Raw genomic sequence first — 17668 nt, 5'->3', positions numbered from 1 at the left:
CAATTTAATAAAGATTACTTAGTGTACCTCTTTTGTTCCAAAGTTTCAATATTTAAAAACTCCTACATAATAAAATTCAATCAATCCCATAATTATACCTCCAAATCCCCTAAGTTTATCATCTTTAAAATTCTTTAGTACTTTACAGCCTTGTGATTTTCCAATTACATATCTTCCCAATCGTCCAAATTTTAAAACCTTATTTAGCTCTTCTTCTTTTCTCTTCTCTTCTATCACCTTTCTTCTTTTGCCTCGTAGAATGTTCTGTCAAGTAGCCTTAAAAATCCAAATCCAAATTAATCCACTAGGTTCCTCCAGTCTTTCAAATCCATAATCCAATAGCCAGTTTCAATAAAGATTAGTTATTTGCAATTTAATTCATATTAAAAGTCTTCAAGAGGTCCACAAAGGGCCTCTCCTTTCTTCACCACCCCTACAAGGTGGCTTTGACCCCGTAGGGTCTTCCGATAGCAATTACCAGCTGGATTTTGTGGGGCTCGGCGGAACTCGCTCTTTTCCAAGCCATTCTCGCCATGACATCAACCAGAAGTCCTTCTCTAAATCTTTTGAGGTTGTCCTAGAATCCTGCTTCAGCAGAAGTTTAGGTGAATCTATTTTGTTTCCTGAAGGAAAGCAAAGTATTTGAGGAATTTCAAGAAAAACTAAAACTGCTTAAATAATACTGATGAAATTCCTTCTAGGGCAATTCAAGCATTGCTAAAATGCACAAGACAGTAAAAATAATTGCAGGGAGTTGGTTCAAAGCTGCAGAAAAATTTAAAGAGTCAGGCAAGGGAATCTGCATAATTATAAAGAAAAAACAAATCCAATTGCGCTAACCGTGTGGTTCCAGGAAGCGATTGTGAAAGCATTTGAGCTGATCATCCAATGCATAATTAACGAGAAACTAAGCTATTTTGATGAGAGTGCATTCTGAGATAAATCAAGCAGCTTTCAGAAAGCTTGTACTAGGCCAGGTCTCTGACTTGGCACTATTGTATCACATCCTATTTCTGTAAGACCTTTCCAGCCCTGGACTAATGCTAATCTGGAAAACGGATGTATTGTGGTTAAGCATATTGTGTGGAAATAGCCTGACATTATTTACATGCAAAAATGTATGGATAGAGGTGATTGGGTCTCTGCATGTGTGCTTAGATTTTCGTATTGTTCATTTAGTTTAAATGGACTTGTCTACTTGGGCTACACCCATTTTAGGAGAGAACCAAGGGCAGCTCCTCAAGTCACCAACCTTTACACTAAACCCAAGAATGTTTGTGTAAGATGACCAGGCAGAGCTGTGAAGTGGAGTTAAATGTGTCATCAGTTTAGAATCCTTGCCGCCAGAGACCCAAGTCCAGCGCCTCTTGACTTCCATCGACCCTTATCTAGCACCAGTTTAGTGCTGACTGTTACTTAACCAGATCCTTACATGCAGATTTGAATAAATCATCCATGCTGCAATTGTAGAAATGATCCTGATTCTTTGCACCTAACATGATGACAGGGAACAACTCAGCCAGAGTTGAATTCTTTATTTGCTTACGTATGGCAGACCGAATCTTGCTAGACTAAACTTTTATTACTATTACTAAAGGCTATACCAGTGATGGCTAACCTTTTTGCCATTGCGTGCCAGAAGGGGGGGTCGTGGAGGGGTCGCACGTGTGCCTACACCCGTAATTCTATGTGCCCTGCCCCCACGGTGGGACCGGAAGTTGTTAAGCAAGCAGTTTTTGGCCTCCGGAGGACCTCCGGGGGGGGAGGCCGTTTTTGCCCTCCCCAGACTCCTAGAGAGGCCCTGGAGGCTGGGGACAGCAAAAACGGGCCTTCTGATCCTCCGGAAGTTGTTAAATGGCCTGTTTTTGGCCTCCAGAGGACCTCCAGGAGGGTGGGGAAGGCCGTTTTCACCCTCCCCAGACTCCTAGAAAGGCTCTGGAGCCAGGTGAGAAAGAAAAACAGGCCTCCCCCCCCCCCCCGGCCCTCTGGAGGCAGGAAACAGTGTGTTTCCCTACTTCTGGTGGGCCCAGAAGATTTGAAAATCAGCTGGCCGGTGCACGCATGCACGCTGCAGCGGAACTCGCATGCCCATTGATATGGCTATGCGTGACACACGCATGCCATCAGTTCGCCATCACAGGGCTATACCCTGGGAGATTCTAGACTAGAGAGTGGATTTTTAAAATCTCTTCTTCTGTTTCTGATCCATTTCTACACCTCTTGTCTCCTTCCTATCTCTGGACTGTGCTGCATCCTTCCTAAAAAACTACCATTTCACTGTAACCTATCCCCCACCCACTCATCCCCCCCCTCCCCTGTGGGCACCATCTCTCACATCAACATTAGGTACCTGTAGCTTATCCTAGGTGAACATGGAATTGCTAACACTATTTTAGCTTAACTTAGAATGTTGTTATAATCCAGCTAGTTTGGTTTAGTAGTTGAGACACCAGGCTAGAAAGTAGGTGAGTGTGAGTTCTATATAAAAATTTGCATCAGACTAATTAGCAGAAGATAAAAGTATACTTTGGCCTCCGGAGGACCTCCCGGGGGGGGAGGCTGTTTTTGCCCTCCCCAGACTCCTAGAGAGGCCCTAGCAGCGTAGCCTCAAAATTAATTGGGTGGATAATTAATTATTCTAATAATTAATTGAAACTCCTGCCTTGGACAGGGGGTTGGACTAAAAGACCTTCAAAGTCCCTTCCAGTCCTATGATTCTATTTATTTTTTTTAAATGGCTAATTACTGTATATGATAAATTGGTAACTCCAAAACATTTGAGGATAGTATTCGAAGGACATTTTCCTTGTCCCTTCATCCAAAAGGACCTAATCTTCATTTAAATATTGGTGAACAATATAATCCACTCTTACAAAGATTTCTCCTTCTAGGATTGTGTGCAGGGGTGAAATCCAGCAGGTTCTGAAAGGTTCTGACCAACCGGTAGTGGAAATTTTGAGTATTTCAGAGAACCAGCAAATACCACCTCTGGCTGGCCCAAGAGTGGAGTGGGAATAGAGATTTTGCAGTATCCTTCCCCCAGGAGTGGGGTGGGAATGGAGATTTTGCAGTATCCTTCCCCTGCCCACCAAGCCACACTATGCTCATCAAGCCACACCCACAGAACCGGTAGTAAAAAAATTTGGATTTCACCACTGATTGTATGATCATATCTTTAGCCAAGCCCCAAACAAACAATTATTGATATTTTAATAGATTCCAAATATTAGGTATACAGCCAAAAAGAACATACACAACCTTTCTGCAGCTTCTGTTAGGAGGGCTGATTAAAACCTGGGGTTGGCTCACCCATAATATTTATGGTGGTCAACTGGGCAGGAGGTCACAAATCCTGGATAGTGAACTCTGGAGTATGTTGGACAATTTCATGGTAATTTTCCCCCACCTGATGTCATTGCTACCTGTTGAGGGTGTAAGCGCAGCATCCTTTGCAGAATTCACAAGGCATCCTGTAGAAGAAGCCTACTACAAATGGTGGCTGAAGAACTATTATACAAACATTGTATAGGGAAGCAAGAATATGAAGAAATCTCTACCCTCAAGGAGATGCGTTGATTGTAGAAGGGAAATAGTTCAGTTGCTGGAATTCCTTCAGTCCCAACCTTTTCATCCCAGTAAATCTTGCTAAAGAGATTCAGTCGGATCATGCTGGGAAAAGACTTACTTTCAATTTTAGGCAGATCCTGAAGAGCCCAAAAGCAGCATGTAGTCCTGGCTTGTGGTGATGGATGGAAGAGAAGACAGCGATGGTGCCTACGATGCTGTCATTTTTGGCAGGCTGGTCCAGAAATCCCCTTGCCAGAACTTGTGCAGCTTATAATACGAGTGAAGTCATGGCGGGGGGGGGGGCTCATGACTCATAGGCTGCTGATCCGTATGAGACCACGCCTGATATCTAGGCAGCTTCCAAAGAGACGTGACTCAAGGGCTGAAAGAATTGAGAGATAAGAAACAACCAGGAGAAATTGGCCTGTTTTGTTTTTTCACTTTGGATCAGGGCCATGCTCCTTTCCCAGAGAGTCAAAAGGAAGGGATTTTGAAATCTAAGGGAACCGAGGGGCGGCAGGGGGGAAATGTACATATTTTTCATCAGGATCGGTGCTCTTCCTCTGATTCAAAATAGATGTCCAGCAAGCCTCCTGGAATCAATATTTCAAGATATCTGAGATTAGCTGATAGTCCTGAGATTGGAGCCGTTGGCCTGATGCCATGTCTGCAGCCCACAAAACCTAGGATTCAGGCTTAAGACTTTGCTCTCTATCCAAAACTTTGCAATTCTATCCAAAGACAGTGTGAAGTGCTGAGACATCTGTGGTGAAAAAGCCACTTGAGAAACTCAACATTTCTCACATACTCAGTGGTGAAAGGTGACTCGGGATTCTTCTCCAGGACCTGAAGGAGAAAATCTGGAATTTTTGATTTTGACCTAAAAGCATGCTTGTTTTTATTTCCTAGTTTGACATTCAGCAGCTGCACATCTACTGTGACCCAGCCATGGCAATGCATGAGGGATGTTGTGAGATCTCCGACAATGGGGTGAGTAATTGTTAAAGCTTTGCAAAAAAAAAAAAAAAATGACACTTTTAATTATGGATGACTTGGAAGGGTTGCGGAATGTCTTTTGGGAATGTTCTTGCCTCTTTCCATGTTACCCTAGAATCTTCAGATGCTTATCTGCAAACATAAATGGACAATCTTCCTAGAGTATTATGTCTGGATGTGCAAACATATCCACACCCACGCCCAAAAGTGTCTGAATGATTTGTCTAGGTTACACGTCTATTATTTACAGTATATTCCACGTCTATTATTTTTCAGAATAAAATAGCAGCATGCTATTTCATTCAACTATAAGGCATGGGGCTAGTTTTCCTGTAACTACTAGGTGCATGGGAGATCTGTCTTGATCTCTGGGCTTTCTACTGTAGAAGCTTCTAGTACAGAGTTTCTCAACCTCAATAGCTTGAAGATGGGTAGACTTCAACTCCCAGAATCCCCCAGCCAGTCCTCAATTTACGATCATAATTGAGCCCAAAATTTCTGTTGCTAAGAGAGACATTTGTTAAGTGAGTTTTGCCCCATTTTATGACCTTTCTTGCCACCGTTATTAAGTAAATCATTGCAGTTGCTAAGTTAGTAACAGGGTTGCTAAGTGAATCTGGCTTCCCCATTGATGTTGCTTGTCAAAAGGTTGCAAAAGGCGATCATATGACTCCAAGACACTGCAACCGTCATAAATATGAGTCAGTTGCCAACTGTCTAAATTTTGAATATGTGGCCATGGAGATGTTGCAATGGTCATATGAACAATGGTGTTGTGACTCCGGCTCCCGAGCCTGTCCTCACGGAGGAAGATGACTCTGAAAGTGATGGGGAGGAACTGACAAGGCCTCCCACTCCAGGACCCTCCTTTCTGGCAACACCTCAGGTTCCAGCTGAAGGCCAGGAGGAAAGCATGTCGGAGCACCCACTAATAGGGAGTGATGAAGATCAATCTTGGATTGATCCCAGGCAGCGTCGGAGGGAGAGGCGTGTGCAGCAAAGGAAGAGGTGGGGAAGGGCCAGAGATTGCTGAGTCACTGAGCCATGCCCCATTGGGGATAAAAGTGGGTGGGGTTGCTCTGCAGGCTCTGTGACAGACAAAAACTGCATATCGTGAGCTTCGGGTGGGATATCTTTCGGAATTAAAGCTTGGACTTTGTGAATGACTTCTGACTACTCTTTTGTGCCTTGTGAACTCTTGGTTGCCCCAGCAACAGACTACAGATATGCTGACTCCTGTTTCTAGAGGTGATAAGAAACTTGGCAGGCATTTGGAAAATAGCTGCCAGAGCTTTTATCTGCCAAAGGATTCAGGTCAGCTTGTAAAAATAAATTACTGGTAGACATCTTTTGCTCGTGTGTCTGCCTATGTGAGGTGGGGGGACAGAACAAATGGTCATAAATCACTTTTTTTTCAGTGCCATTGTAATTTCAAATGGTCACTAGATGTTGTAAGTCAAAGACTACCTATACAGCCAAGAATTTCAATTAAATGGGGATCTGACTTCATGGGCACACCATTGTATTCAATGTGGACTTTAACGTGGACCAATTTGTATTTTGAACTGCTGCCATTTTCAATGCTGCCATCTCTGGATATCTGCAAAACTGCTATTGGTCTTAGAGATGAATCAGAAGTAAGCACTGGTGAGTTTTGTCTATTAGTAGAAAATCAAGACAGTCATCACAATTCTACTCATCTTTATCCTTAAAATTTGTCATCGGTTTCTAACCCAGGACAGTAGCTGGGTTCATGGATCATATGGCTGCACCATAACAGGGTTTGTTTTCTCTTTGGTGGCTAAGAGTTATTAATAAACCAGACAACCAAGACAACTTCTTAAAAGTGTTGTGAATTAAAAATCCTGAATCCCAAAAATGTAGCCTCTCATTTCCAAACCCACTAAGAACATACCAACTTACAAATGCTTTCCGTCTCTGTATTATTTTGATTCTTGATTCCATTTCAACAGTGTTTTCCGGAAGCCTCCAAAACACGTCGGGATGTAGAAGTTATGGAGAACAATGAATTGATTGAGATCAATCCCCAAACAGAAGGCAAAGTTTACACACGCTGCTTCTGCCTAGAAGAACCTCAAAACAAGCAGGTTTGTCTTCACAAGCTGCTACTCTTCTAAGTGTTTTGATTTTTGTCTCTGGCCCACTTGGATGGGTGAACTGACTTTTATTCTTGGGTTTTATGCTTTTATGGATCCTTCTGTGCTGTGCCTCAAGGTAACAGTTATGAATATTATGAATTAAAATGGGCAAGAGAGCAAAAAACCATGGAAGCCCTTCACTTAAATCTTACCTCTGCCATGACACCAAGAGAGGTGATGATATAAACAGACTTATTTTACGTTGAAGACTACGACATAAAATGGGAGTGAGCGAAGTCATGCTCAAACTCCCACAATGCTGCTTAAGCATGTGACCCAAGGCCCTCCAGTTTTCTTTTAAATGAAACTTGCCATAACCTAACAAGAGATTCACTGTGAATGTGTCCTCAGCTTTCACGAAAAGTTGGCTGGTTTTGATTAGATGGATAAATAGATATAGTGATACCTCGGTACTGGTCATTGATTGATTCTGGGAGGCATGACGAGTACTAAAAACAATGAATGCCAAACAAACCACATGTCTTATCACATGACCCTTTGTTTTGGCTGGGAAGAACTTCTTGTCTGTCCCTTTTCTTATGTCAGTAACCTTCCCAACATGGTTGATTTCTTGTCTGTTTCGCTGTGGCTGTCTCCCTTTTCCTACTGCAGTGCAGTGAGTATCAAACAAACAATGAGTACCAGGGCAACATTTTTATATCAAAATGCATTGAGTACCAAATTCAACAAGTTTTGAAGCAGTGGAGTCAGGGGTGGGTTTCAGCAGGTTCTGACCAGTTCTGGAGAACCGGTAGCGGAAATTTTGAGTAGTTCAGAGAACCGGTAGTAAAAATGCTGACTGGCCCCACCCCCATCTATTCTCTGCCTCCCAGGTCCCAGCTGATTGGGAGGAAATGGGGATTTTGCAGTAACCTTCCCCTGGAGTGGGGAGGGAATGGAGGTTTTACAGTATCCTTCCCCTGCCACGCCCACCATGCCACGCCCACTAAGCAATGCCATGCCCACCAAGCCACGCCCACAGAACTGGTAGTAAAAAATGTTGAAACCGACCACTGAGTGGAGTACTGAGGTACTACTGTAAGTAGATTCCCACCACATGTGTGAAATGGCAGATATGGTGTTCACTAACCAGAAAGCTTCTGAGCCTGGCACAAAGTCCACAAACTGGGCTTCTGTAATAGTCATTGGGAATGACCTTGGAAGACAGGGAGGGAGAGAGAGAGACACACTCACAGACTGGAGAATATCTCCAAAATATATCTCAGCCCACAGAAGGAAGGAGGAGGTGTTTCAGAAGCGACCCTCCCTGGTTTTATGGAGGGTAAAAGGAAAGAAGGGAGAAAACGGTTAGATTATTGCAACACGCTCTACATGGGGCTACCCTTGAAAAGTGTTTGGAGACTACAGTTGGTCCAGAATGCAGCCGCATGAGCTGTCGTGGGTACACCTAAGTACACCCACATTACACCAATTCTCCGCGAGCTGCACTGGCTCCCTATTGGTCTCCAGTCACAATTTAAGGTGTTGGTTATTACCTTTAAAGTCCTACATGGCTCAGGGCCAGGTTATCTTCGAGACCTCCTTCTACCGCATAGCTCCCAGCAACTGGTAAGATCCCACAGAGTTGGTCTCCTCCAGGTCCCGTCAGCTAAACAATGCCAGCTGGCGGGCACACAGGGGAGGGCCTTCTCTGTGGCTGCCCCAGCTCTCTGGAACCAGTTACCTCCTGAGATCCGGACCATCCCCACCCTATTGGCCTTCCGAAAAGCGGTGAAGACCTGGCTTTTCCGGCAGGCCTGGGGCCGTTGATCTTGCTTTGCAATCTGACGAGATCCGGCCATGAATGGTGTGAATGGGTTTTAATGTCTTTAAGGTTTTTAATTTTTAAGTGTTTTTATAGTGATTTTTTGAGTGTATTGTGAGCCGCCCTGGGTCTTCGGAGAGGGGCAGCATATAAATTGAATAAAATAAATAAATAAAAACTTTCAGACATGCAAGAACTGTTAATGCAACTTTATAGTAAAAATAAAGCTGGCATTCTTTGTTGGGCTTCCTGTCTGGACTACCTCGCAGGTGAACAGCTCTGTTTGCTGGCTAGGGGAATTCTGGGAGTTGAAGTCCACATCTCTTCTGATTGGTTGAGGAAACGCTGCCCTGACAGCTGCTAGATAAAAAAAAAACCCATGTTGAGGTTCATTATTTGTTCTCGTGGAAATCCAGAGCCTTCGCTTTGTGCACCACAGAATGATTTTTTGGGATGTCTGCGCACAGAGAGCCAAGATGTCGCTTTGATTTATTTTGACAGTCATGAGGTTAAATCGGACCGAATTATATTGTATGGGAAACATTTGGTTATTTTGGCCTGACCAGCCCTGCTTTTCCATTCTCTAAATACTCAGCTTCTGTAGGATGATGGAAGCAGCGTTGGCACCCCTCTATGGAACTAAAGTGTCCCCTGTTGTTCCCAGCCTCATCTTCTCTGTGATTTTTATAATTAAACATGAAATATGTTCTATTTCCCTTTGAAGTCGCTTTCCATACATTTTGAAAAACCTGGGGGCATTGTAACAGTTCCACTATTGAAAGAGGGAAAGGCAGCAGGGCAATTTTGTGGCTGTTGGAGAGCTACAAAGGATAGGGTGCTGATGCGAGATAAACAAAGACAGATTGTGGGGTCCTTGGTGTTCTCTGAGCTTGGTTGTTTCCTTGTAGACGTTTCATTACCAAACTAGGTAGCATCATCATGAGCCCTGGTGGTGCTGTTGTGGTCCACCAGCAGCCTATGGAGCTGGTAGCGGAGTCGGACAATGAGGAGGCTGGGGAGCAGTGGTGGGTTCCTCTGGTTCGGCCGAGCCGGTAGCAGTGACGATATGAGGTCACCGAACCGGTTCTCCCCCCCGCCCTCCCACCCCCCCACCCCCCACGTTATTCTTACCTTTTATTTGGTCCCACCCCCAATCTATTGCTGCCTCCTGAGTCCCAGCTGATGACTAGAGGGAAAAAAACTGTTTATACTCTTGCCGAGGGGCTTCAAAGGGCCATCCTACAGCTGATCAGTGTTAAAAGCAAACAAATGAGTTGGGTCCTAAGTGCGAGGACTTGGTCATAAGTGCGAGGACCTTCCAGAAATAACTCTGACCAGCTAGCCACGCCCACCTAGTCACATGACCTCCAAGCCACACCCACAAAATAAGCCACGCCCACAGAACCGGTAGTAAAAAAAATTAGAACCCACCCCTGCTGGGGAGGAACATGGTTAGAATGCACTATTGCAGGCTTATTCTGCCCACAGTCTGGAGTTCGATCCAGTCTTCCAGATTGTTGATGCTGACATTGTAAACCACTCAGAGAGTGCTGAGAAAGCACTATAGGTAGTCTTCAACTTACGACCACAACTGGGCCCAAAATTTCTGACATTTGTTAAATGAGTTTTGCCCCATTTTATGACCTTTCTTGCCACAGTTGTTAAATGAATCACTGCAGTTGATAAGTTAGTAACCTAGCTGTTAAGTGAATCTGGCTTCCCCATTGACTTTGCTTGTTAGAAGGTTGCAAAAGGTGATCACATGACCTTGGGACACAACAACGGTCGTAAGTATGAAACAGTTGCCAAGCATCTGAATTTTGATCACATGATCATGGGGGTGCTTCAAAGATTGCAATTGTGAAAAACGGTCATAAGTCACTTTTCTTAGTGCTGTTGTAACTTTGAATGGTCACTAAATGAAGTGTTGTAAATCAAGGACTGCCTGCATAGGGGGTTATATAAGTGCTATTTGTATTGCCATCATTGGTGCTTGATAGTTCCTTGATTACTGTTGTTTAGTGTTAGCTTGTTTATCTGAATTGGCAGTTCCTTGACTGAAGTAATGAAATACCTTTAAACATACATCCAAGCTCAGGGAGCACCAAGGACCTCACAGTTCAACCTTGAGCTACAAGATCAAGTGAGGTACTAATACCCCTCTATAAAGCCCTAGTAAGACCACACCTAGAATACCACATCCAGTTTTGGTCACCACACTATAAAAAAGATGTTGAGACTCTAGAAAGAGTGCAGAGAAGAGCAACAAAGATGATGAGGGGACTGGAGGCTAAAAGATACGATAAATGGTTACACAAACTGGGCGTGGCTGGTCTAGCGAAGAGAAGGACCAGGGAAGACATGGTAGCAGTCTTCCAATATCTGAGGGGCTGCCACAGAGAGGAGGGGGTCAAGCTGTTTTCCAAAGCACCTGAAGGCCAGATAAGGAATAATGGATAGAAATTGAACAAGGAGAGATTCAACCTGAAATAAGGAGAAATTATCTGACAGTGAGAACAATCAACCCATGGAACAGAAATTGCCTTCGGAAGTTGTGAGAGCTTCATCAGTGGAAGCTTTCAAGAAGAGACTGGACTGCCATCTGTCAAAAATGGTGTAGGGTCTGCTTGGGGGGGTTGGACTAGATGACCTACAAGGTCCCTTCCAACTCTGTTAATCTGTTAAATATTATCTTCTAAAGTCAGGATTTCCTGGGTTCAGAGAAGTTCACAGGTTATGGTAAAAAAAAAAAAAGTCAAAATAGTGGCTCTGAGGCCATTGCATATTTTTAAAAAAACAGGCAACATTTTTACTGTATTCTTGTAGTTACATTTTCATCCACCCAAGGACCTAGGATAGGCAGGTGATGTTGTTTGAGGGTGCTAAAGGTATTGTCACTGAATGTAAGCTGTACCAAGTAAAACTGCCTTTTGCAATTGGCTGTTATTATTGTTATTGTTGTTTATAAATTTTATCTACAGTACTGTCAATCTCACTGATGTGAATCTGAGAAATTTACAAATGGTAAAAAAGATAAATATAAAACAATCTAAAATTAAACTGAAATTGAATTAAAAGGTTCAGTATAAATTTCAGATTGCTATGATTTCCCAGAGGGGTTAAATTCAGGCTTCAGCTGAAAGGAATTCAAGAGCTATCTAAATCCAACATTGATCTAAATCAGTGCCCAGTTACTGAAGGCAGGGGTTAACTTTACATCAAACAAATTGGACAATGTCCCTTTAATTACATCATCCCTGATTGGACAGGATCACTCCTATCACTAATTCATATCACTTTGGGGACAGGGGGAAAAAGGGTTCTTTTGTCCCCAGAGATGCAAGAACACTTACAGAGCCTTAACTACAAAATTATTTTATTATCACATCAGTACGTTTAGTTGACATGTTTCAGATGAGGAGGAGCCACAAAAGTTCATGTGATAATAAAAATAGTCTTTAAAGCAGTGTTTCTCAAGCTCAGCAACATTAAGATTTCATGCATTTCTGGATTTCATGCTGGTTGGGGAATTCTGGGAGTTGAAGAGCTCCTTTGAACTTGCAGCAAACTCCAGGACCTGAGCCCCACAACAGCTGCTGCTACATCCACTTTGGGATTAGAGAAAAGAAAGGGGGGGACATGATATCAGTCTTCCAGTATTTGAGGGGCTGCCCCAAAGAAGAGGGGGCCAAGCTATTCTCCAAAGCACCAGACAAGAAGCAACAGATGGCAACTAATCAAGAAAAGAAGCAACCTGGAATTAAGGAGAAAGTTCTTAACTATAAGGACAATTAACCAGTGGAACAGCTTGCCACCAGAGGTTATGGGTGCTCCTACACTGGAGTTTTTCAAGAAAAGACTGGACCTGTCTGAAATGGTATAGGGCCGTGATGGCGAACCTCTGGCACATGTGCCACAGGTGGCATGCAGAGCCATATCTGTGGGCACGCGAGCATTGCCCTAGCTCAGCTAGTGAGCATGTGCGTGCCAGCCAGCTGGTTTTCGGGCCTTCCGGTCCCACCAGAAGTCGGGAACGGGCCATTTCTAGCCCCGTGAGGGCCTCCAGAGGGGCAGGGAAGGCCATTTTCGTCCTCCCCAGGCTCCAAGAAAGCCTCTGGAGCCTGGGGAGGGTGAAAAACAGGCCTACCTGGCCCACCATACCATCGCGTGCCAAAAACAGGCGGAGCGGGGGGGTCATGAGTGCATGCATGTCAGGGCAGAGCACATTGAATTATGGGTGTGGCATGCACATGCATGATCCCCCCCACGCTCCCCAAGCTTTTGGCACGTGACGGCAAAAAGGTTAGCCATCACAGGTATAGGGTCTCCTATTTGAGCAGGGGGTTGGATTAGAAGACCTCCAAGGTGCCTTCCAGCTCTAGTCTGATTGGATTAGACATCTCAACCTCCAGCTGAGGTTGAGAAACCCTGCTTGAGAGTGATACAAAACTCTTGGTTGGTTTTGCGTTAAGAGACTCACATGGCCACCTCCTAGGAAAACAAGGGGAGTTATACTCTGGAGGTGTCCTGGCAAACACCCTAATAGAGAAACAATAAACATTTGCAGCAGGCCATTGCTTCATCAAAACAAGTTGTTTTGATTCAAAAATCTGAAACTGGTGTATATTTGGCATAAGTTTAACCCACTGCTGGGTACATTTTGACTTAATGGCTCTTTTGATAGAAATCTCATTTTTCAGCTCCCCCAACAGTTGGGTAAATAGGCTAATAGGGAGAAAGAGCAGGGTGGAATTAAATCACACTCAGCTGTGTGATTTTGTGGGGAGAACATTTGCGACCAATTTGGAGGTTTTATTTTTATGCTGTCAAATCTGACTGAGGAAAAAAATGTGCATTTTTTTTTTAAAGGGATGGAATGCAAGGAATTGGAAGCAGGGTAGAGCAAGGAATGTCAGCCCAGACCGAGCAGTCTGAGAACCTAATTCCACTAATATGACAGATGAAGGAAAGCTACCCAGTTGAAAGAACAGATTAAAAGCAGCAACGTAATATATGGATTTATTGCATTCGCAGCAGTTAATATCTCAGCATGCCATGCAGTTGGTGGAGGCAATGGGGTCATTTCGTGGCAACTTCACTTTCTGGCCAGCCTTTTTGGGAAGTCTACCTCCCATTTGTTGTTAGTTGCAAAGTTGTGTCCGACTCATCGCGACTCCATGGACAATGTTCCTCCAGGCCTTCTTGTCCTCTACCATCCTCTGGAGTCCATTTAAGCTCACGCCTACTGCTTCAGTGACTCCATCCAGCCACCTCCCATTAATGGGACTAAAAAGTATATAAAGCCTTTGGAAAGAAGACCTTGGGGTGGGGGTGGGGTGGAGAACAATGGAGGTTGCCATGTTAAATTTGGCTCTGTACAGGTAGCCCTCGACTTATGATCACACCTGAGCCCAACATTTTCTGTTACTAAATGAGACATTTGTTGTGTGAATTTTGTCCGATTTTGCGACCTTCTTGCTACAATTAAGTGAATTACTGCAGTTGCTAAATTAGTAGCAATAGCACTCAGACTAATATACCGCTTCACAGTGCTTTACAGTCCTCTCTAAGCGGCTTACAGAGTCAGCATTTTGCCTCCAACACTCTGGGTCCTCATTTGACCCACCTCAGAAGGATGGAAGGCTGAGTCAACCTTGACTCCCATCAGGATTGAACTCTGGATTGTACTATCACATGTGGTGGACATGTCCAGAAGTGAGAAATTATTGGGCAAAAATTCAAATTTGGTTAGAGAAAATGATACAGCAAAATATTGATCTTAAACCGGAGCTGTTCCTGTTGGATATCTTACCGGAGAAATTTAGTAAAGAAAATACATATTTGATTATACATGTAATAACGGCAGCAAGAATGGTATTTACACAAAATTGGAAAAGATTCCTACAAAGGGAGAGCTAATTAAGAAAATATTAGAATGTGCAGAAATGAGTAGATTAACATTAGCAATTAGGGGGAAGGAAGAATCGGATGGGGGCAATTTTATCAATGGATAGAGACTGAATATAGACAATAGGCAATGTAAAAATAAGAAACATGGGAAAATATGTTGTAATACATTAAATTTAAATGTAAGAAGAAAGATAAATATGTACTAAGAAAATGATAAATGTTGAATATGATGACACAAAAAAATTTGTACCCAGATATTACACTGATTAATGATCGGGGTGAAATCCAGCAGGTTCTGACAGGTTCTGGAGAACCGCTGGCGGAAATTTTGAGAAGTTTGGATAACCGGCAAATACCACCTCTGGCTGGCCCCAGAGTGGGATGGGAATGGAGATTTTGCAGTATCCTTCCCCTGGAGTGGGGTGGGAATGGAGATTTTGCAGTATCCTTCCCCTGCCATGCCCACCAAGCCACACTATGCCCACCAAGCCACGCCCACAGAACCGGTGGTAAAAAAAATTGGATTTAATGATGAATTGTTTGTTTAAAAATAAAAATAAAAAAACTTATTTAAAAAAAAAAAGGATTGAACTCCGGTCCATGGACAGAGTTTGCCTGCAATATTGCATTCTAACCACAGTGCCATCAGGCTTACCAAATTGACTTTGCAACCATCATAAATATGAACTAGTTGCTAAGTATCTGAATGTTGATGATGTGACTGTGGGGATGCTACAAACGTTCTAACTGTGAAAAATGGACATAAGTCACTTTTTTTCAGTGCTGTTGTAATGAATTGTGTAAGTCGAGGACTAGTTGTATGCAGAGCCCATGCTAAAGAATGTTTCACCCTTGTAAATGATATGGGGAATCTGTGCTTTCTACTCAAGGTTGAGCTGTTGAAAGAGAATGCCAAGATTTGCTTCAAAAGGTAGGGTTTGGCACCCCACTTCTGTTGACTAGCCTATTGACTTCAATGGGATACAGAATCAATGGAAGAAATAAAATGCCTATTGACTGGGAAGGTAGAAAGTCAGGACCTAAATTGGATAATCATCCTCAAATCTCAAGATTTGAAAATAACCTGTTGCAATGCTGAGCTCACTTCTGCTGCTGAGTGTCTTTCTAAGAGGGCCTTCAGGGAAGCAGCGTGCAACCATTTTCAATTTTGATTTGATCTTTGATGTTGAGTATTTTGACCCAGCAAAGAACTTTCAGAATTTTTATTTGGCCCAAACTCCCAAGCAAAGAATTCCATTACCAAAAATCTACTATTTTGCTTCCAGAGGCAAAAATGTGTATGGGCAGGATCCAGAGGATGCAAATGACAAAAGCAACCTGATGCCAAGGCAATGCAAGTTCTGCCACAGTTGTTCTTGAGTTGCGGCATCACACGTGTGTACAAAAAGGCAGAGCTTTTGGGGTTCTTGATGCTTTTCTGAGCTTCGTTGGTTTATTGCAGACATTTTATTACCAAACTCGATAATATCATCAGTGCTAGGAGGGAGTGGGGATTACTCTCTGTTTACATACAAGTGGCTTGGTTGTTGGTGGGAATGTTCTCGGTGGTTCTTGATTAGGCTGTTGGTTTTTGTTAGCTGTTGTCTGAGTTGGTAGCTCCTTGAATGGAGTATTGTTTATTTCTTGATTGTTGGTCTAATCTTGGTGTTTATCTGGGTATTGTTTGCTGGTGAGATGTTTCGGTCTTATTCTTTACTTTTTGGCTTTTTATTGTCTCTTTTGAATGGTGTATTGTTTATCTCTATGTGTCTGTTGATGGTTGATTTGTCTGAGTGTTCATCAGAGCTTGCATCATGGAGGTGTAACACTACTTTAACATTTTGAGAAATGCACTGAGCTCCGTGAATGTCTGAGGCTGGGGCCAGTAGGTGGTTTATGTGGTGCTTGTACTTGCTTTAGGCAGGTGTGCACACAACTGTAATTAGAGGAAACCAAGTCATTCCATTAAAGAGGCTAGTCACTGTTTGATAAAAATCTAGTGATGAAGGTGACAGTTTAGGCAGCGTAACTAGTATTATGAGATCAACCCAGGAGCAAAACACAGCACACAGAGCCTTTTAGATAAATAACAGTGGTTTTATCTACAGTTAAATATTTACAAACTTATACGTGGTTAAATACCCTTACAGCTATTGATACAACAAAGAGCAATGATACACACGACGAGAGAGAGAGAACAAGAAGTACAATGCACAAGGAGAAGGCTTGAGGAGAAGGGGAAACACCCTCTAATGGCTTCCCTTATATAGGCAGCTTCTGACCCAGTTTCTTAAAGTGGCAGTAACTCTGCTGCCTCACTCTATTGCATCAACTTCCTGCTGTCTCAGCTTACAGCTTCCCATCAGTTTACAGCTATTAACTCTTTACATCCTGACAGAAAGTCACGCGTACCTCTATCTGCAGGGATGTGAGATGAAGGCCAAGCCTCCTGAATTATTTCACACTGGCCAATTTTGGCTTGCTTTGAGGGCTGAACCAAAAAACTTGAGCACAAATGTCCTTTTGATTAGTGAGCAAGGGGACGTAAGGGGAGATTTCTTCAAATTTCTCCTGTGGGGGAAAATATCCTGAGACCATTTCTCAATGATAGGACTTTCCAGTTAGCAGGGAGGATGGGAGTTAGTCTTGGCCTCTATTTCATTTTTGTTTTGTTTTTTCATCCTTGCTGTGCATTTTTCCTCTTTCTCCATCAAGTTTTGAAACGTCTTATAAAAGCCCATTCGAAAATCTGTACGTGTTTTGTGTGCTCAGCTATTTTTGTGTACGTAGTTTTATATGTTCTTTTTCTAATATTATGCATCATTGAATAGTGTATTGTGGTTCAAGAAGTCACATTACCAAATTAAGGGGGGAAACTGTTGATTTGCAAGAAGCAGCTGAAGCAACTTCCTAACAAACTGCAAAGTGAATTAATTTTCTCTTTTACCTTTAAATGTTGTCTTTCATCTTTACAACTGCTGTCTTTATTCTAGAGTTTTATTAATGATTAAGAGCTAAAGGTGCAGTGTTGATTATTTGCTTGCTCATAACCACAATCCAATGCCATTTAAACTTGTCCGATTTCATTCCTTAAACAATCTCAAGATTTCAAGAGGGTTCTTCTTTAATAATCCATAGGTTGCCTAGTAATGCTGGATTGTTTGAAAAATTTTCAAGATTTGTTTGGTGAGTTTTTTTCAGGGGTGAAATCCAGCAGGTTCTGACAGGTTCTGGAGAACTGGTAGTGGAAATTTTGAGTAGTTCGGAGAAC

At 42.9% G+C, this 17668-nt stretch overlaps 1 protein-coding gene across 1 annotated transcript in view; it reads left to right on the top strand.

Annotated features, from left to right (window-relative positions):
- The window catches only part of COL16A1 (collagen type XVI alpha 1 chain), a 286423-nt gene that overhangs the window by 84140 nt on the left and 184615 nt on the right, over window positions 1-17668 (top strand). Inside the window, exons 7-8 of the mRNA XM_070949755.1 lie at window positions 4477-4557; window positions 6537-6671. Coding sequence (XP_070805856.1) covers window positions 4477-4557; window positions 6537-6671 — 216 coding nt within the window. The remainder of the gene's footprint in view (window positions 1-4476; window positions 4558-6536; window positions 6672-17668) is intronic.

Source organism: Pituophis catenifer, unplaced genomic scaffold, assembly GCF_029215685.1.
Source record: "Pituophis catenifer annectens isolate HBS135680 unplaced genomic scaffold, rPitCat1.0.hap2 SCAF_9, whole genome shotgun sequence".
Taxonomy (NCBI): Eukaryota; Metazoa; Chordata; class Lepidosauria; order Squamata; family Colubridae; genus Pituophis; species Pituophis catenifer.
Note: the sequence above shows the minus strand (reverse complement) of the source record. Positions and strands in the feature narration are given on the sequence as shown.